The sequence below is a fragment of the Rhinoraja longicauda genome, chromosome 1, assembly GCF_053455715.1.
Source record: "Rhinoraja longicauda isolate Sanriku21f chromosome 1, sRhiLon1.1, whole genome shotgun sequence".
Lineage (NCBI taxonomy): Eukaryota > Metazoa > Chordata > Chondrichthyes > Rajiformes > Arhynchobatidae > Rhinoraja > Rhinoraja longicauda.
This window is the reverse complement of record NC_135953.1, coordinates 60862264-60883162: the sequence shown is the minus strand read 5'-3', so window position 1 is coordinate 60883162 and position 20899 is coordinate 60862264. Positions and strand designations below refer to the sequence as shown.

The following is a 20899-nucleotide window of genomic DNA, read 5'->3' as shown; positions in this document are numbered from 1 at the left end:
GAAACCTTAAGGCAGAGTTGTCATCTATTGGCCCTGCAGAATAATAGCCGTAGATCACTGAGCAAGAAAACTGATAGCCTTAACTATTTTGCTGCGTATGTTAAAGGCGAATGGAATTAAAATCCGATGACAACTGTCAGTATTTTTTTTGGAGAAAAGGTTCTTAAACAAAAGCAAACGCACATTCTTTAAAAAGAGTTTTATTTTAACTCGCGCATTTGCAAACACTATTATAAGCAGGGAATGCAAGAAGAGAACTTAGTAACATGCATTCTGTTCACAGTTCAGCCTGACAACGATATTTACACACCAGCCATAAATGAACATTTCTTTACCAGTGAAACATTTTACATTTACTTTTGATTTCAGTGGTGAATGTGTTACAAAAACAGCAATCAATAGTCATGTATTTTAAGTTATCATGCATATTATAGATTATAGAACAGAAATAATTTTCAACATCAGTGTACCATTCCTATAGATAGATATTCATGCTCCTGCAAAATGAAATAATTATAAAGACATCACCTAAATGCTATAATTGCAAAATAAAATAGTCAAACAATAGTTAAAATGCACTTAGTCAAGGACCAAAAGTAAGTTATAACTTGCAAGATTTTGTTTTTGGAACTAAAACACAACACGTATCTGAATAACCGATTGATGGAAAATTAGCCAATAATTTGCACTTCAAAATGACATGGAAAATAACTTGGTGATTGCTCATCATCATTATTAGGTGATTGTGTCGATGATAGTGAAACATGCTAACTGTCACCTGATTAACTGGTTCATAAAATTGAAATATTGAAATACCTGTTAGCGAAAAGTAGATGAGCTCCTTCCATTTCGTGGCTGGATAAAAGAAAATAAGAGAACTCTGATTGTAACTATTCAATAATATCAGAGTGTGCCCAAGTCTTTCAATAAAGCGCTGGCTGTTGACAAGATTCATCTTCTTCCATAAATACACTATATTAAATAATCGTCAATGCTCATAGTCTCCCTTCAACAAGATCCACTATACTAACACACATCACTTGATCTCTTGGCTTCTATAATAATTCCAAGTTATTTTTTTAATTGATAGCTCAAGTGAATTATAAATTTCTAGTGATCTGTTGCAGCCCTGTCTTCTAGCGACCCAGTGCAGGTCTCCTCTGAATACCTCCCGCTGACATTCCTAAGACTAGTTCTCTAAATTTGGGAACAAAATCTAAGGGGTGTTCAGAAATGCTATTTGAGTGTAAGTTTCCAAATTTTGACACATACCCGAAACAGAAAATAGCCTCTACTCGGAATTAAACCTGGTCCTCGATATTCTTCCTAAAGCAAAAACAAACAAAAGTATTATTAAACCACATCATGTACAAAAATGCCTGTTTCACATTTCTTGTGTTATATTTTTGCAATGATTAAAATAATACAACTTCATTGCTATCATTCCTTTATTTTACTGAGTCGTGTGTGATAAAATGTAGCAATGCTGATAGTAACTCTTCTTGTGGAATGGAAGACTACCACCTGCAACATACAGATTACATTTGCATATGAAGTGTTTCCCGAATAAAAGCAGGAAATGCTGGAAATATTCAGCAATCGGGCAGCATCTGTGGAGAGAGTTAACATTTCAGGTTGATGGCCTCTCACCAGAAAGAGTGAGCTAGAAAGGGCACAGGTTTGATATTGTAGAGGATAGATAGGGAGCACAAAAGGGAATGTAAGCACAAAATGGTGGGCTAACTCAGCGGGACAGGCAACATCTCTGGAGATGCTCTGAAGAAGGGTCTCAACCCGGAACGTCACCCATTCCTTCTCTCCAGAGATGCTGCCTGTCCCACTGAGTTACTCCAGCATTTTGTGTCTATCTTCAGTGTAAACCAGCATTTGCAGTTACTTCTTTCACAAAAGAGAATGTGATGGGACCAGGAGAGATTGAATAACACAAGTGGCGGTCATGCCAGCTGAAATAGAATGGGTAAATTATGTCATAACTAGGAGGGGATGAAAATAAAACAAATATTGGAAAAGTGAGAGACAAGACTAAAAAGGTTGAAATGAAATGTTACTGAATTTAATGGTCGGGCCTGGAAGAACTGCCCTTTACCTCTTTCAGTTGTTCAGGGACACAATTATTTACTCCACATGAGGCCGTCACTGGTGTTTCTTCCAGTTTAGTGTATGGGATACTGTGCTCCCAAGGTGCCTCTTTTAATGCTGGCCAAACTAAACGCATATTGGGTGACCACTTTGCAGAGCCCTTTGTTTTAGTTCACAAGATGGGCCCTGATCTTCCAGTCACCTGTCACTTCAACTCTCTATCTCCTCCCATTCTGACCTTCACATTTTGGCCTCTAACACTTTTTCCAATGGAGCTCAACAGAAGCCCAAGGAAGAGCGTCTCAACTTCTGACATGGAATATTACAACCTTAAGGACTCAATATTGATATCTCGTCATATTTCTGGCATTATTTTTGTTCCTCTCTACCCTTCAGATATTTCAGATTTCATTTGTCTACTCTCATTTACACTTTTCCCAGAGATACATTTAATTTGGCTCTACAACACTTGCAGTACTTTATCTCTCTTCATCCATTCCTTTTAGTTCACTCCATTTTTCACCGCTTATTCAGTAACTTAAAACCTATTTAATTTCTAATCTTGCACAGTTCTGATGAAAACTCATTGACTTGAAATGTCATTTATTTTCTCTCCATAGATGCTACTGCCCTACTGAATAATTTTTGCCTCCTCTGGTTTTATTTCATCTGATAGTCAAGAGTCAAGAGAGTTTTATTGTCATATGGACAATAGACAATAGGTGCAGGAGGAGGCCATTCGGCCCTTCGAGCCAGCACCGCCATTCAATGTGATCATGGCTGATCATTCTCAATCAGTACCCCGTTCCTGCCTTCTCCCCATACCCCCTGACTCCGCTATCCTTAAGAGCTCTATCTAGCTCTCTCTTGAATGCATTCAGAGAATTGGCCTCCACTGCCTTCTGAGGCAGAGAATTCCACAGATTCACAACTCTCTGACTGAAAAAGTTTTTCCTCATCTCAGTTCTAAATGGCCTACCCCTTATTCTTAAACTATGGCCCCTTGTTCTGGACTCCCCCAACATTGGGAACATGTTTCCTGCCTCTAACGTGTCCAACCCCTTAATAATCTTATACTTTTCGATAGATCCCCTCTCATCCTTCTAAATTCCAGTGTATACAAGCCTAGTCGCTCCAGTCTTTCAACATACGACAGTCCCGCCATTCCGGGAATTAACCTAGTAAACCTACGCTGCATACCCTCAATAGCAAGAATATCCTTCCTCAAATTTGGAGACCAAAACTGCACATAGTACTCCAGGTGCGGTCTCACTACAGCCTTGTACAACTGCAGAAGGACCTCTTTGCTCCTATACTCAACTCCCCTTGTTATGAAGGCCAACATTCCATTGGCTTTCTTCACTGCCTGCTGTACCTGCATGCTTCCTTTCAGTGCCTGTGCACTAGGACACCCAGATCTCGTTGTACGTCCCCTTTTTCTAACTTGACAACATTCAGATAAAACTCTGACTTCCTATTCTTACCACCAAAGTGGATAACCTCACACTTATCCACATTAAACTGCATCTGCCATGCATCCGCCCACTCACACAACCTGTCCAAGTCACCCTGCAACCTCATAGCATCTTCCTCACAGTTCACACTACCACCCAGCTTTGTATCATCTGCAAATTTGCTAATGGTACTTTTAATCCCTTCATCCAAGTCATTAATGTATATTGTAAATAGCTGCGGTTCCAGCACCGAGCCTTGAGGTATGCCCCTGATAGAGCAATGAAATTCTTACTTGCAGCAGCACACCAGAATATGTAAACATAGTGCACTGTAAACAATATAATGAATGAGAAAAACAGTTCAGTTAAATGTGAATGAAAATGACAAAAGATTTCTGAGGACATGGTTGTTGAAATATCATCATTTTATATCTTGGGCTGAATTAGATATTATCCTAAATTCAAATACACCAATGCCTTAATAAGAGGGCATATCATCCATGGTCAATTTAACTTGATTATTCAGTCACAAAATATTTATGTACTACTACAAAATTATAAACGAATGTCTGAAGTTTACAAATATTTCCTTTCTATACTTACTTTTCCAGTTTCACCACAATCTATTCCAAACATAGGTCTATTTCAGTGTGTTGTCAAAAATACTCAATATAGTAATATTGAGGTAATATTAATTTAACCATCAATTGGTTAGGTGAGGCAACAGTTCAACATACTGTGAACAATTTAACTGTGATCCTTGCAGGGAAGGACTATTCATTTCAAAAATGCCTTCCTGAACATGCCCAATACTAATCCATTATTCTGCAGAGTGTAAAATATCTGGAAGAATATGATGCTTAAGTGAATTGAAGGGATTAATAGTTCAGACCATCCTTAATTTGTACCTGCGGTAACATTTATCTGACATATTTCAAAGTTTAAAAGTCTCAACAATTATTTGCTATAGAAAGAAAAAATAAAAGTCAATTACATGATACTTTTCACATCTTTGGGATATCCAAAATGTTTCTTAGTGTGGAAGCAATATTAATGTTAACATTCCTTGATCTCACAGAAATATCTTAACCTAGAGGAATATAGATACCGAACTAGTATTTTGTTGAGACTAATCTTTGTTGAGTGTGAAGGACTAGCCTCCCTCAATTCTGTAAACCTACGCTGCACGCCCTCAATAGTAAGAATATCCTTCCTCAAATTTGGAGACCAAAACTGCACACAGTACTCCAGGTGCGGTCTCACCAGGGCCCTGTAAAACTGCAGAAGGACCTCTTTGCTCCTGTACTCAATTCCTCTTGTCATAAAGGCCAACATTAGCTTTCTTCACTGCCGGCTGTACCTGCATGCTAACTTTAAGTGACTGATGAACAAGGACACACAGATCTCTTTGTACTTCCCCATTTCCTAACTTGACACCATTCAGATAATAATCTGCCTTCCTGTTCTTACCACCAAAGTGGATAACCTCACATTTATCCACATTAAACTGCATCTGCCATGCATCTGCCCATTCACACAACCTGTCCAAGTCACCCTGCAACCTCATAGCATCCTCCTCACAGTTCACACTGCCACCCAGCTTTGTGTCATCCACAAATTTGTTAATGTTACATTTAATCCCTTCATCTAAGTCATTAATGTATATTGTAAATAGCTGCGGTCCCATCACCGATCCTTGTGGTACCCCACTAATTCTGAAAGGGACCTGTTAATCCCTACTCTTTGTTTCCTGTCTGCCAACCAATTTTCTATCCATGTCAGCACCCTACCCCCAACACCACGTGCTCTAATCTTGCCCACTAATCTCCTATGTGGGACCTTATCAAACACTTTCTGGAAGTCCAGGTACACTACATCCACTGGCTCTCCCTTGTCCATTTTTCTAGTTACATCCTCAAAAAATTCCAGAAGATTAGTCAAGCATGATTTCCCCTTCGTAAATCCATGCTGACTCGGAACGATCCTGTTACTGCTATCGAAATGTTCTGCAATTTCCTCTTTTATAATCGACTCCAGCATCTTCCCCACCACTGATGTCAGACTAACTGGTCTATAATTTCCCATTTTCTCTCTCCCTCCTTTCTTAAAAAGTGGGATAACATTAGCTATCCTCCAATCCACAGGAACTGATCCTGAATCTATAGAACATTGGAAAATGATCACCAATGAAGAAGGGTCTCGAACCGACACGTGACCTATTCCATTTCTCCAGAGATCCTGCCTGACCCACTGAGTTACTCCAGTTTTTTGTGTCGATCCAGGGAAAAGTTAAATGTGACATGACATTGCTGGCAGGATTACGAAAGAGTTACGTACTTCACCTCTGCCCTTCTTCATTCTTCTCTCATGAAGCTCAGGCATAAGTTGCAGCAGAGGGTGCAGGACAGGGGACTGAGAGGACATGAACAGGTACACATGAGGAACAATGATCAACTCACCAAGCCATACAACAACACATTCTCAAAGGAAACTAAGTAGACATAATGTGGAACAGAGCATAACAGGCACAGTGAAATGGTTCTTGCATAACCTGTATGAAAGTTTTGTGGCTATAAGTTTGGAGTCTATCACCAACAAACGATATTGATTTCTCCACGTTAATATAATGTACAATATCATACTTCTATACCTGATGCTTTGTTCAAAATACTTTTCTAAAAAATTTAAATGATAAAAGCAAAGCATATTTTAATTGATTAAAAGTATTTGTTGTTCCACCAGGATTTTAAGATGATATTGTGCACTCACTTAATCCTGTGTTCCCTGCCTTGTCTCTGCGCTTCAATAAAGTCTGAATTTTCCAATTTCAGGCTAACATGATCTCCCTCTCCCTTCTTTCCCATCATCCTTTTCTTCCCCCCCCCTCCCTTCCCCCCTCTCTCTCTCTCCTGTGTACCACCTGGACTCACACCCATTTCTCACCTCCCCCTCCATCTATATAACTTTCTCTCGCCTTTAAAATTCGCAACTCATCAATCTTTTTGTCTCACACTTTCTGTCTTTACATCTCCAGCCTTTGTCCAACCATCTGCTGATCAAAACCCCCCTCACCTGTATCCATGTATTACCTGCCAGGCTTTGTCCTGCTCCTCCTCCCTTCCTGGTTTCTTCTCCCCCCTCCCCCCTGCATAATCAGTCTGAAAAAGGGTGACGACCCAAAACATCACCTATCCATGTTCTCCAGAAATGCTGCTTGACCCACTAAGTTACTCCAGCACTTTCTATCTTTTTTTGTAAACCAGCATCTGCGGTTCCTTGTTTCTGCCGAATACCAGTACATTCCCTTCCTTTAACATGCTGATATTTGCAGTGGAGTACACTTAAATCTTATGCAAGCCCATATACAAGTATGTACAGAAGAGAGATAGAAGTAGACACACAGATTTGTAAAATTGTACTTAGCTTAAGTTAATTGTATTTACTCTGCCTCATGAAATAAAAACATCAAATCACTTAAGTTCATTAGCCTTTGTTTACTTTCAATGCTTTAAAAACTGGCAGAATTCCATTACTTCAGAAAAGTAATAACTTTAAAACTGTAGGAATCATATCGATATATGATATGTGTTATCACATTTAATTTTCAGACCTGGGTTGAAGTAATTAAAAGCTGTGAATTTCTAAGACTGCTCAATGCCAAATTAATTGGCCATTCTTTGATATAATAAGTTGACCCACTGGAAAACTTAATCCGAGTCCCTCATCTCCCACCTTCTTTCTCTGCCTCATTAAATGCATTTCAGCATTGCACATGCCATCCTTTACCTCCATTCACTTCATTTTAATAAAAGCTGCCTACTTTTGATATTTTGTCATTGAGCAGAGTTCTAGTGTCTTAATAATAATGTAATGGCTTCTGTTGTTAAATTATATGTCTTCCTATACTCAATATTCTGATATCTGATGAAGTAATTAAAAGCTGTGGTCCTCTGAAAATAAAGGGCCCTTACAGGAATTGTGGAGAACTTTTGATTGAATCCTGTTCAAATAGCTACATTTGAATCTTGCTCTTTCCCCAAAATGAAAACTTTCATCGGGTTTGCTTCTAACTTTCATCCTTCTCTTGGTCATTTCCATCTTTCTTCCCTTGGCTTCAATGTCCTCTTTCTCCCCTTGGCTTCAACGTCCGTCCTTCTTGCCAATTATGGGGCTAGTGGGGTTAGATCAATTCCACATTTGTGTAATGGGTCCACAGAAACGTGGACTGACACATCTGCCTACCCTAGTTCCTGAAAGGATTCTTTTTTTCCCCAACAGTTTTCCAATTTTATTCCATATATATTTGGATGACTATACATTGTATGCCAATGAATTTTATTTTACCCTTTTTGGGGATTTAACTTTGTTAGGATTAGCTGGATTCCAGACTCTGTCAATCTCATTCCTCATTTTTTTTTCTTCCATTCCATTTTGCTCCAAATTCATAATATGCTTCCTTACCCTCAGTTCCATCTGTTAACTTTTACATTTAATGGATCATCCTCTACTATTTGCTGCACTCCTGTTGAGTCAACACACATATTTTACCTTCTTCCCCACTTTAGTATTTCCTCTGCAACACCGGACCACTTTCCAATCAAAATTATCATTTCTATCCCCTCCTCTGACACTTTTCCATGTAAGATGTGCCTTTTTGCTTTGACCCGTCCATATCGAAACACTTTTCATCTTAAAGAACTAAATAGTAATTACTTCAATTTTATACTTGGTTGATTGTTCGTGCTACAGTATTTTCTACATGTGAGAGGCCAATTACAGATTGGGTTATAAATTTGCCCAATTATCCAACCTGTTCACAAGCATAATCCTGCACTTCTGCTTGTCATTTTAATTCTCTATCCACTATCATTTCCGTTCTGACATCACTGCCCTTAGCTTTCTACGCTGAAACTGAACATCTCAAGGAACATCTCAAGGAATTCCTACTCCCAAAGTGCATGAAAGCACATTAGATGAAAAACAGAAGGAATAAAGGCATGGACTATTTTCTAAATGGGGAGAGGGTTCAGAAATCAGAGGTACAAATGGAGGTGGTCTGGGACAGGATTCCAAAAAGATTAGTTTGAAAGTTGAATCAGTTGTACAGAAGGCAAATGCAATGTTAGCATTTCTTTCAAGAGGACTGGAATGTAAAAACAAGGATATAATGCTGAGGCTTTATAAGACACTGTTCTTTAGAAAGGAGATGAGGAGGATTTTTTTAGTCAGGGCAAGGTGAATCTGTGGAATTCATTACCACAGACGGCTGTGTAGGCCAAGTCATTTGGTATTTTTAAAGCGGAGATTGACAGATTTTTTATTAATAAGGGTGTCAAAAGTTATGGGGAAAAGGCAGGAAGTTGGGGTTGTGAGGGAAAGATATATCAGCTATGATTGAATGACAGAGGAGACTTGATGGGCCAAATGGCCAAATTCTGCTCCTATGACTTATGAACTGATGAATAACACCTCAGCTTCTGAATCAGCACACTTATAATTTCCTGGCTTCTACATCGAGTACAGCACTTTCAGTACATGACTGCTGTCCCATTTTCACAGTACACAGCTGTAACTTATATTTCTGCCATCCCTATTGATATCCCCTTTGAGCCAATCTTTCATTTCTTACTTGTTCAGTTACCATTTCATTTTAACTTTGCACTTTTTTGTGTCATTTAATTTCTTCATTTTCCGCCCAATTTTCATTATTTCCTCTCGTTCCAAAATCCCTTTCCCTTGCTTGTGTACTTCTTTGAAATGTGCTAGATCTAACTTTTCCCAGTTGTAATAAGGTAAACTCTTTTCACACCTGATGAGAATTTCTAGCATTTCGTATTTTATTTAGCTGATACTCAGTTAATGACTTAGCAGGGCAAGATACGATGTACAGTTTCAACAATGAATAGGGAACTATTAAACCTTAAACATCAGAACTATAATCAATGTTTACTAATTTAAAATTAAAGTCTGGAATGGAACCAACCAATAACTTTCCAGGCAATTTTAGAATAACCTTCAAACCACTTACCATGAAATCAGAATTGCCAGAGTCATGGGTCTTAGAATAATGAAATAAGAACTGTGCAAAAAATAGAGAAGTATTTTACTATAACATATGCCAATTAATTAAGCCTCTGTTTAGATTAACATTGTCTTTCCTGCATTGGAAGAAATTCTGCTTACCCTTTTGCTTTGACCTTTGTCTTCTGAATCCTGCAAACAGATTGTGCAGTACAAGTAAGGGTGGCCTTAGAGAAAATGTATTAACTAATGCAAAATATTCAATAAAAGAATGTTACCCATTCATTAAAATTGTATGTAAAGAGTCCTGTAAAATAAGAAGCGATAAACTTTATTTATCTTTTACAATTTTTAAATAGTTTTTGGACTTAAAGTGTGGGAACTGAATATCCAAGGATACACATCCTATCGAAAAGACAGGCAGGTGGGCAGAGGGATGGGGTGGCTCTGTTGGTAATGAATGAAATCTATTCCCGAGCAAGAAATTCCAGAGAATCAGAAATGTTAAGAAACTCTACAGGTAAAAAGACCCTACTGGAGAGCCTCCACATAATAGTAAGGATGTCGTGCACAAATTACATCAGGAAATAGAAAAGAGCATGTAAGAAAGACAATGTTACAGCGGTCATGGGCAAGTCGACAGGGAAAATTAGGTTGTACTCGATCCCAAGAGAAAGAATTTGTAGAATGTCTATGAGACGGCTTCTTAGAGCAGCTTGTGGTCGAGACCATTAGGGAAAAAGCGAATGTGAATTTGGTGAGGTGCATTGAACCCGACTTGATAGGGAGCTGAAGGTGAAGGAACCCCTCGGAGGCAGTGATCATAATATGCAAATTTAACCTGCTTGAGAGAGAGAAGCTGAAATTGAATGTATCAGTATTACTGTTGATTAAAGGTAACTACAGAGGCATGAGGGAGGAGCTGGCTGATGTTGATTGGAAGAAAACTTCAGCAGGAATGACGGTGGAGCAGCAATGGTAAGAATATCTGGGAGTAATTCGGAAGACGGAGGATCTTTTCATCCCAAAGAGGAAGAAACATATCAAGGGGAGAATGTCATTGTGGTTGACAAAGGAAGTCAAAGACAGCATAAAAGCAAAAGAGAAGGCATATAACATGGCAAAGGCTAGTGGGAGGCTAGAGTAGTGGGAAGCTTTTAAAAACCAACAGAAGGCAACTAAAAAAGCAATGAGAAGAATGCAAAAAAAAAAACAAGGATGTAATGCTGAGGTTTTATCAGGTGCTGGTGAGGCCACATTTGGAATATTGTGAGAAGTTTTGGGCCCCATATCTGAGGAAGGATGTGCTTGCTTTGGAGAGGATCCAGATGAGGTTTACAAGAATGATCCTGGGGATCATGGGTTAACATATGAGGAGAATTTGAAGGCTCTAGGCCTGTACTTGCTGGAGTTTAGATGAGGGGGGATCTCATTGTAATCTACCAGATAATAAAAGGCCTAAGTAGAGGGGATGTGGAAAGGATACTTGCGGCAATGGGAGAGTCTAGAAAAAGAAGGCAGACCCTCACGATAAAAGGACATACCTTGAGAATGGAGATTATGTGGAATTTCTTTCGCTAGAGGGTGGTGAATCTGTGGAATTCATTGTCACAGATGGCTGTGGAGGCCAAATCATTGGGTATTCTTAAAGCAGAGATTGATAGATTCTTAATTAGTAAGGGTGTTAGTAGTTTCAGGGAGAAGGCAGGAGAATGTGGTTGACAGGGAAAAATAGATCAGCCATGATTGAATAGCGAAGTTGACTTGATGTGCAGAATGGCCTATTTCTGTTCCAATGTCTTATGGATGCCTGTGCATGAAGACAGAATCACTGTCAGCTGTATCGGATCTTACATAGTTTCATACCTATTTATTCAATTGCGGACATAAAATTACCTGCAGTGGGCTCACCTCTTTACTATTCCCTCAGGTGTTACCTAAGCACCTCTTCTTGGTCCCCTCCTACTGCTCATCTACAACCTGAGCCTAGACATTATCTGAAAATCGCTGCAATGGGTTTCATGGTTTATCTAATGTTCAGGACTGGAAATTTCCTAGGCACCAAGGGTAACAAGCTGTATCCCTTGCACCACTGACTTCTCTTCCCGGCCTGACTGGAGTCTGATCCAAACTACAATATTGGTGACACATATTTCAACCTGAGGTGAGCTTCAAAGAGGAGCTGTTTCTACTTTTGCAATCTGCTTCCACTTTCTCCTCCCCACTGAAAGCCCTATCCATTCATCCCTCTAGACATGACCGTGTTTCACACTTTTACTGGCTTCTCTTTTCTACTTTGATTTAAAGATGAGGTTTAAAACATTATTGCTCAAGTCTCAATCTTCAGTCAGTTTGAACAATATTTCTATTTTCAAATGTTCAACTTTTTATTAATTCATTCCATGGCATCTTATCTTCCTATTTCTGCAATCTCCTCAAATCCTCTGAGGTACAGATGTTCCTTTTATTCTGGTCTGATCATCCCCAATTCTAACTAATTTTATGTTTGTGCTCAAAGACCCTTACGTTTTGCAATTCCTTCCTTTCCACCTCCACTTCTCCTTCTCCTTCCTTTTTAAAAGCGTACTTAAAACTTTTAACTTTCAACAAGTTTTTAGTCATATACCCTGGTATTTTGTTGGTATTTTATCATATTAAATATAAAATAATTTTTCCACCTCCTTGACTGCACTTTGATTCAGAAGCAAAGTAAAGCAGTTCCAAAAATATAACTAAAACCGAACCTCAGGGAAAAAACCCCATTATTTTCTTTATCATTCATTTCTGCATCAATATGCTCTCAATAGCGATTATCATTTTATATTTAACTATAGCCGAAGGTAATGTGCAGCTATTACCTACATGAGACCCAAAATACAATGCATGTATAGTCACTGTGTGGGATTTAAATTTTCCTTTCGAAACAAGTTACAGATTTTTTCAAAGTCATGATATCGTATTATAATGTAATTATCAAGTCATTCATCATTTCACACCAGGCTCGCACCCGGGTCTCTGGTGCTGTAAGGCCACAACTCTAACGCTGTACCACTGTGTCATCCCATTGTTAACAAACTTGCGATATTTCCTTTTGCTGAAGGCGTTGTTTTATCTATTTCAACTCTTAAAGATTTTTTTCCAAGATGAGAGACCAACAAAATTGCAGAACCTTGCACAGTGGAATCCCTCCCTCTCAGTATTACCATAGATCCTGCCTCAGGTCCCAGCAACTCAAAAGTGAAGAAGCAACTAAGTTCCTGCAACCGTATAAAGGGAGGAAGGGGCATAAACAGGTTGCTCTCATACTTCTAGAAGGATGAACATTTTGATGGATATGTAGAAGATGAGAGCCTTGGGTCCAGCTCCCAGTCTCTGTTTGTTTTGTTTTGACTGGGTGGCAATGAGCAAAGTCAATCTTTTAAATCAGCAGCAATTTTGCAAATAGGCCATGCATTAAAACTAAAATTAACACCCATCCAGATTATTAAATATCGGGTGGATAGTTTTTTTGAGAGCAGAGGCGAAATATGTTGATCTCTTTCCACATAACCATGTAATGAGCTAAACCAGGGAACTTTATTTCTAAGAAACAGGCCTTTCACTGGGACAGTGGGATTGAAAAATGCCATCACCCTAGTCCCACTTCTCTACTCTTGATTATCTACTCTTGATTCAGAATCCTATAGGTTACAGGACTTGAATTGCTTATCCAAATGCTTTTCAATATTTTCCTTCATTTAAAAAAATAAAGCACCAATAACAAACGTGTATCCAGTTTAAATAATTTCATTGCATGTCATTCCTGCTACACGTTGTAAAGAAAAACATACCTGTTGCAGAATTGTCAAGGCCACATAACACAGTTCTTCAAGTGTGCTGATTGCCTGGTAAAGCAAGATATATATTTTTCAGAAATGATGCAGTTTTAATCATTTATAAGTCTATAAACAACATCAATGCCCAACACAATTGTTTAGATCTTACCTGTGGCTTAGGATTAGCAGAAAGAAAGGATGAGCATAGGTCATCTATCTGAAAGAGATAATTCAGAAGGTAAAGAAACATTGCAAGGCCTTATTTGATTTAATTCTAATCAATATTTTTTACTAATACTATACAAATGTATAAATATTATAACAAACACATTTGATTGATATGTAAAGTGATCGCTTATAGAGCAAATGGTCTCCACAGTTAGAGTATGAAATTCCTTTGTATAGCATATATTTTAAATTAATCATACCTTGTGAATCTGATTGCGTTTTTAAAGAAGTAACCAAAAAGGTCGATGAGGTCAAAACCGCAGATGTTGTCTATGTCTTCTGCAAGGCACCTGATAAGGTTCTGCAAGGTAGGCTGCTCTGAAAGGTTGGATCGCATGGGATTCAGGAAGAGCTAGCTGACTGGATAGAGAATTGGCTTTATGGAAGGAAGCAGAGGTTGATGGTGGAATGTTGTTTTTCAGACTGAAGGCTTATGACTAGTGGTGCACCTCAAGGATCAGTGCAGGGCCCTTTGCTGTTTATAGTTTACATCAATGATTTGGATGCGAATGCAGAAGGTGTGATTAGTAAGTTTGTAGATGACACTAAAGTGGGTGATATCGTAGACAGCAAAGATGGTTATCAAAAATCACAGCAGGATCTTGATTAGTAAGGTAAATGGGATAAGGAATTAGTAGAGTTAATGCAGATAAGTGTGGGGTGCTGCTTTTTGGAAAGTCAAACCAGGTGAATGGCTGTGCCCAGGGAATATGTAGAGCAGAGGGATCCAGACTGCAAGTATATAGTTCCATGAAAGTGGCGTCACAGGTAGATATAGCATCAAGAAAACTTTCGGTACATTGGCCTTCATCAGTCAGGGTATTGAGTATAGAAGTTAGGATGTTATACAAAACACAGGGTCTTTTACCCAAAGTAATGGAATCAAGAACCAGAGGATATAGATTTAAGGTGAGGGGAAAAGATTCAGGAGGAGTATGTTTTTCACACAGAGGGTGGTGTGTATATGGAATGAGCTGCCCGAGGAGGTAATTGAGGCAGGTACTATAACAATGTTTAAAAGACATTTGGGCAGGTACATGGAAAGGAATGGTTTATAGGGATATAGGCCAAATGCGGGAAGGTGGAACTAGTGTAGATGGAGCATGCTGGGCCGATGACCCTGGTCCCATGCGGTATGATTTTTTAACTCTATGACTCCAAATAGGGATGAAATGTGAATAATTATGATACTGATGGGATTCCACAATTTAGCATTTCCAACAGAATCTATGAAATGATTCCCAAAATATCATAGCCTCTGCTTACAGATGCCCAAGATAATCACTCTATTATGTGAGACAGAATGATTTTTCTCCTTGCTTTGCCTATGTTAAATCCAGAAAAAAAGATTATTGCGTACAATTTTCTTCAAATTCAATCTATCTATGATTACCTCATTCCAGAGACGTAACCCTTGCACTTCTACAAATCTCTCGTGTGATACTGGAGCACCTGTAAAATACATCAGACTTGTGAATGTGTACATTACCATTTAGGAAATCCATATCCTTCAACAAACATATTGATAAGAGTTGATAAAGCAACCATTATTAACTTCCATTCAGCATGTTTTCATTTTTATTTTTAAGGACTTTGGTAATATTGACAGTGAATTAATGTAAAACGCACAAGTGTAACTAGCCTCATAGCCATAGTCATAGCCTCAGAATTAAAGAACGTTCCTTCAGGAAGGAGATGAGGAGAATTTTTTCTGACTAGTGGTGAATCTGTGGAATTCATTGCCACCGAAGGCTGTGGAGGCCATGTCAATGGATATTTTTAAGGCAGAGATGGATAGATTCTTGATTAGTACAGGTGTCAGTGGTTATGGGGAGATGGCAGAAGAATAGGGTTAGGAGGGAAAGATAGATCAGCCATGATTGAATGGCGGAGTATACGTGATAGGCCGAATGGCCTAATTCTGCTCCTATCACTTATGAACATGGACTAGGAAATATTAATTTCAATGGAAATAAAAACCTGAAGATGTAAATGAGCTGTGCAGTTATTTGTTGAGGAAGGAACTGCAGATTTTGGTTTAAACTGAAGATAGACACAAAACGCTGGAATACCTCAGTGATGTTTTGGGTCAGAACCCTTCCTCTGACCTCTCCCTGACTTCCCTGTCTGAGGAAGGGTTCCAACCCAGAACGTTACCTATTCCTTTTCTCCAGAGATGCTGTCTGACTCGTTGAGTTACTACGACTTTTTGTGTCCATGTGCAGTTATTTTATCCATTTTATATATTCACAAACAATATTTTTCAAATAATTTCTACATCTTTCATTAGTTTATTTATGATTTTAAAAGTAATTTAAAAATGCCTGTAATACAATAAAACATTCTGACGCAGTTCACAGGAGTAAATTCAGAGAAAAAGTTAATAAACAGAAAGAAGGAGATATTCATACAGTTTGTCAAAAGTTTGGACAGAGAGGCAGTTTCTATTTGTATCCTTAATGAGGAGAAGGGTGGAAAAGTAAAGCTGCAGGGAAATATAACAATTTAATTTCCAGGAGAAATCTACTTTTTATAATAAAATCCAACGTATAACATTTTTGAAAATGGCCGCAACTGGATAAGTGACAATTTATCAAACTGATCAAGCTGGCTCGAAGGGCCAAATGGCCTCCTCCTGCACCTATTTTCTATGTTTCTATGAACTTATTTTTTTACATGCACATTTAGATTATGAGAGTGTTTCAAGGCAAATGCATTCTCCACGACATCAAAAAAAGTTAAAATAGCAATAAAAGTCAAGATACCTTTATGGTTCCAAATAGATTAACAAAGATTAAATGGGTATTCCGTTAACAAATTTTATCTAAATGTTACTATATTTAGTTTATCATTACTCTGCTTAGCTCACATATCATTCCATATGGAACAGGTGGTATACTTGGAACGTAGTGGCCTTGGAGAAATGGTATTAAAGGTTACACATGATTTTGTATAGAACATGACTCATGAGTACAAGGTCACCCAATAAAGGCTTGATCCCATGATGTATGCGTATCTGTAATAAATTGTTAAAAAGTAACAAATCTATGAAGTTCAATACTGAGGACTCCAATTTCAAAACTGTCATTATTAGTAATGCAGTGTTGGTTCAACATCTCTTAACTCAGTTATATGTTTCAAAATAACCTTTATAAAGGAATAATAATTATGATATGGTGCTATCAGGCAACTGAACCATCCTACCAACAACTAGCTACATTGGGCGGCATGGTGTCGCAGCGCTAGAGTTGCTGCCTTAAAAGCACTTACAGCACCAGAGACTCGTGTTCAATCCCGACTACGACTGTTGTCTGTACAGAGTTTGTACGTTCTCCCCGTGACCGCATGGGTTTTCTCCGAGATCTTTGGTTTCTTCGGATTCCTCCCACACTCCAAAGACGTACAGGTTCAGGTATGTAGGGTATTGTAAGGTATGTAGGGTATGTAGGGTAAATTGGCTTGATAAATGTAAAAAATGTCCCTAGTGTGTGTAGGATAGTGTTAATGTGCGGGGATCACTGGTCAGTGCGGACCCGATGGGCTGAAGGGCCTATTTCCGCGCTGTATCTTTAGAGTTAAAAACTAATCTACCTCATTGGAGACCACCAGACTATCTTTGATCGGACTTTACTGGACTTTATCTTGTACTAAACGACCCACTCTACATCAATGGGGTCTGTGTTAGAATACGACCCACTCTACATCAATGGGGTCTGTGTTAGAATACGACCCACTCTACATCAATGGGGTCTGTGTGGAAAGGGTACCCGCTTTCAGGTTCCTGGGTACGCACATCGCAGAGGATCTTACCTGGTCTACCAACACCATCACCACAGTAAAGAAGGCACAGCAGAGACTCCACTTCCTGAGGATCCTCAGGAAAACCAACCTGCAGGAGAAGCTCATGATGTCCTTCTATCGCTGCTCCATCGAGAGTGTGCTGGCATACTGTATAACCACATGGTATGCCAGCTGCTCAGAAAAGGACAGGAAGGCCCTTCAGAGGGTCATCACGACGGCCAAGAAGATCATCGGCTGCTCACTGCCCTCCCTGGAGCACCTGTTCAGCCTACGCTGCCTCAGTAGAGCAGGCAAAATAATAAAAGATCCATCCCACCCCGGCCACCGTCTGTTTGTTCATCTGCCCTCTGGTCGACGTTTCAGGTCGATCAAATCCCGAACAAACAGACTTAAGAACAGTTTTTACCCCAGGGCCATACGAGAACTGAACACTACCTTTGCACTAGGCAACACCGTTAAAAAATCTTGTACTTAATATAATTGTATTTATGTATTTATTTGTTTTTGCATTTATTGCATATATGTTTGTACGCACCGTCAGGATTGGCTATTTTTTAATTTCGTTGTGCTCGTTGCAATGACAATAAATGAATATTATTATTATTATTATTATTATTATTCATGTTATTCCCTTTATCATGTATTTGTACACTGTGGATGGCTCAATTGTAATCATGTATTGTCTTTCTGCTGACTGGTTTAGCACGCAACAAAAGCTATTCACTCTAGTTCAGTACATGTGACAATAAACTAAACTCAACTCAAACTGAAACAACTTAAACTCAAACAATTGCCAATTTCCATCATTTGGCAAGAGGACTTCCCTGGACAGGAGCAGTGCATCACAGGATGTGTATTGAAACAAATAGTTATCAAGATGAAGCACATAAAGACATAGTCATTCTGCATAATTTAAATGTCGAGAAAAATTAAAATATAGAGAGTTTAAGGTGCCAAACCTGCTCCACACCCTTGAAATGAATACAAAAACTGACTTTTGCAAATTATCACAAATACTAAAAGTATAGGACTGTTTTGCAAATGCATCCATCATATTTGAAACAGTTTAAATAATTAAGTGCAAAGGTTATATTTATATTAAAAATCTCAAATCTCCTTTTTTCAACCATTCTTTTCATGTTACTTCCAAAACATTGTCTAGTTAGAAGTTCACATTTATAAAACACAGTCCAAATTAAGAGCTCAAGTCTATCCAATACATGAAAACAGAAAAAGTAATAGCTTTTGGTCTAGTTCAAAATAAACTCCAAATATATACTAAAATAATACATTGGAACATACCACAGCATAGGCATAGGCCCTTCAATGCACAATGTCTGTGCCGAACATAGTGCCAAGATAAACTAATCACGTCTTCCTTCATATGATCTAAATCTCTCCATTCCCTGCATATCAAGTTTAATTTAGTTTAATTTATTGTCATATGTACCGAGATACATTGGAAAGCTTTTATGTTGCGTATTGTCCAGTCTGTGGAAAGATACTGTGCAGCACTTCATTACATTCAAGCCATAGATAGTGTACAGATACAAATAAAGAGAATAACCTCTAGTGCAAGATAAAATCCAATAAAGTCCCATTAAAGGTAGTCTGAGGGACTCCAATGAGGTAGATGATAGCTTAGGACCACTCTCTAATTGGTGCCTATCTAAAAGCTCCTTAAATACCCCTATTCTATCTGCCTCCACCACTCCTCAAGTCACTCACTACACTCTGTGCAAAGAACTTTCCTCACACCTCTTTAAGCTTTGCCCCTCTCACCATAAAGCTCCGTGCCTCTTGTCTTTGACATTTCCACTGTGGGAAAAAGATTCTGACTGACTACACTATTTATGCTTCTCATAATTTTATATACTTCTATCAGGTCTCCCCTCGACCTCCAAAGCTCCAGAGAAATAATCCATTTCGTCGTAACAGAAAGTAAACAATAATAATTGTATGGACCATACCAGTTGAAATGTTACTAGTTTCAGCATTAGCAAATTAAGCGCCTTCTTTAGCTACCAGCAAAGAAACGAGAAGCGGAATAAGTAGGTTTACAGACACGCCTCGTCAATCTTTCAAGAGCGAAAAAGTGAAGCAGTTACAACAAAAGCAGAAAGAGCTTTACAGGAGTCTACAGGAATTGAAGAAACATTTTGATGGATGAAATGGCACAAGGAAAGCAAAGAAACGGAGAAGGGAGACGGTGAGGAATGGGAGAGGAGTACCTTGTGAGCCCCAGGAGAGGAGATGCATTGCCAGTGCGAGGGCGCAGGAGTGAGGGTACTTCATGCTGGTGGTGGATGCTGCACGGCGCTGTCTCGCTGCCTGCGGCTCAGACACCTCCTCACTTTTATTGCCTCTCAGGGACCCTTTCTCTTAAACCAGCCCTCAGAGCCCACACACGTCATCGTCAACAGGTCAAGCGTCATGTGAACATCGATGAGATGGATAAATGTCATTCGCTCTCAGAAAACACTTGTGCAACATCCCGAGCTCCCGGTCCTGCATTGCCCTGGCCAGTGTTGCCACCTCTCACTCACACTGTGGTGGTGGAACACCTGCTCTCCACACACAGCGGCCATCTGCTCCAAGCTCTTGCTCCCAGTGCACAGGGCAGAGTTGTGCAATTCCAACATAATGTGTCCACATCCTGCTGGGTTATTGAATTGCGAAGGTTTGCATAAAATAAGAGACCCCGAAACCTCCCGCAAAAACAGAAAATGCCCATCGCTGTGAAGAACCCTCACAGTTCCAGGTTCATTCATCACAGACAGTTTGCTAGGCAGTGTTTCTGAAAACGAAACTACCCTGCCCTCGTTAGATCTGACTGCGATCTGACTTCCTTATAATACCAACAGCATTCAGGTCTAAATGTATCTAATCTTATATCTCGTTGAAATAAACTGCCCATGTTTTCAATAACAATTTAAACTCAACCTCTGCTATATTTTCGCTGAAGATTCATTGCTGCCGTCTGGAGTAAAAGGACAATTGCACACACAAGTGGCTGAACCTCTGCTATTTATTTATTCGGCGTGTTGATAATGAGATTAACTTTAAATCGCACTGTGCTCTCAATGCATTGGCACAGAAGGCTGTGGCGGCCAAGTCAATTGTATATTTAAGGCAGAGATAGATTCCTGATTAGAACAGGTGTCAGGGGTTATGGGGAGAATGGGGTTAGGAGGGAGAGATAGATCAACCATGATTGAATGGTGGGGTAGACTTGATGGGCCAAATGGCCTAATTCTGCCCCAATCACATGAACTTATGAACTAAAAGGCAACTGAAGCAATGCGGTTCAGCAAAACGACCATTTGCCCAAGGCCCAAGGCCACTAACACTTCACTCAGCCCGCCTTACCCATCCTTTGTACAAACTTCATGCTCGCAATTTTGCTATTTGGTTAAAACTTTAATGTAAGTTAAGGCCTCAGGTCACTGGGCTTTTATTATTTTTGATGGAATATCATTA

General features: G+C 39.1%; 1 protein-coding gene across 1 annotated transcript; it reads right to left on the bottom strand.

The window, feature by feature from the left end:
* Positions 1 to 391: 391 nt before the first annotated feature.
* nmu (neuromedin U) lies at positions 392 to 20810 on the bottom strand. Its single transcript, XM_078422025.1, has 10 exons — positions 20789 to 20810; positions 19651 to 19800; positions 15012 to 15070; positions 13560 to 13607; positions 9738 to 9767; positions 9583 to 9633; positions 5892 to 5966; positions 1273 to 1326; positions 817 to 855; positions 392 to 497 (listed from the first exon to the last, which is right to left on the bottom strand). The coding sequence occupies exons 1-9, from the start codon at positions 20808 to 20810 to the stop codon at positions 820 to 822; spliced, it is 525 nt and encodes a 174-aa protein (XP_078278151.1). The 3' UTR covers positions 392 to 497; positions 817 to 819.
* Positions 20811 to 20899: the final 89 nt, after the last annotated feature.

Excerpts from the sequence above, each read along its gene's own strand:
- nmu (XM_078422025.1), bottom strand. The coding sequence starts at position 20,810 with ATGAAGTTTGTACAAAGGATGG. Across the intron at positions 15,071-19,650 it reads CCTCTCCTGGGGCTCACAAG|GTGCTCCAGTATCACACGAG; the intron begins GTACTCCTCTCC and ends TGTATTTTACAG. Across the intron at positions 5,967-9,582 it reads CTGGCAATTCTGATTTCATG|TCCCCTGTCCTGCACCCTCT; the intron begins GTAAGTGGTTTG and ends ATGTCCTCTCAG.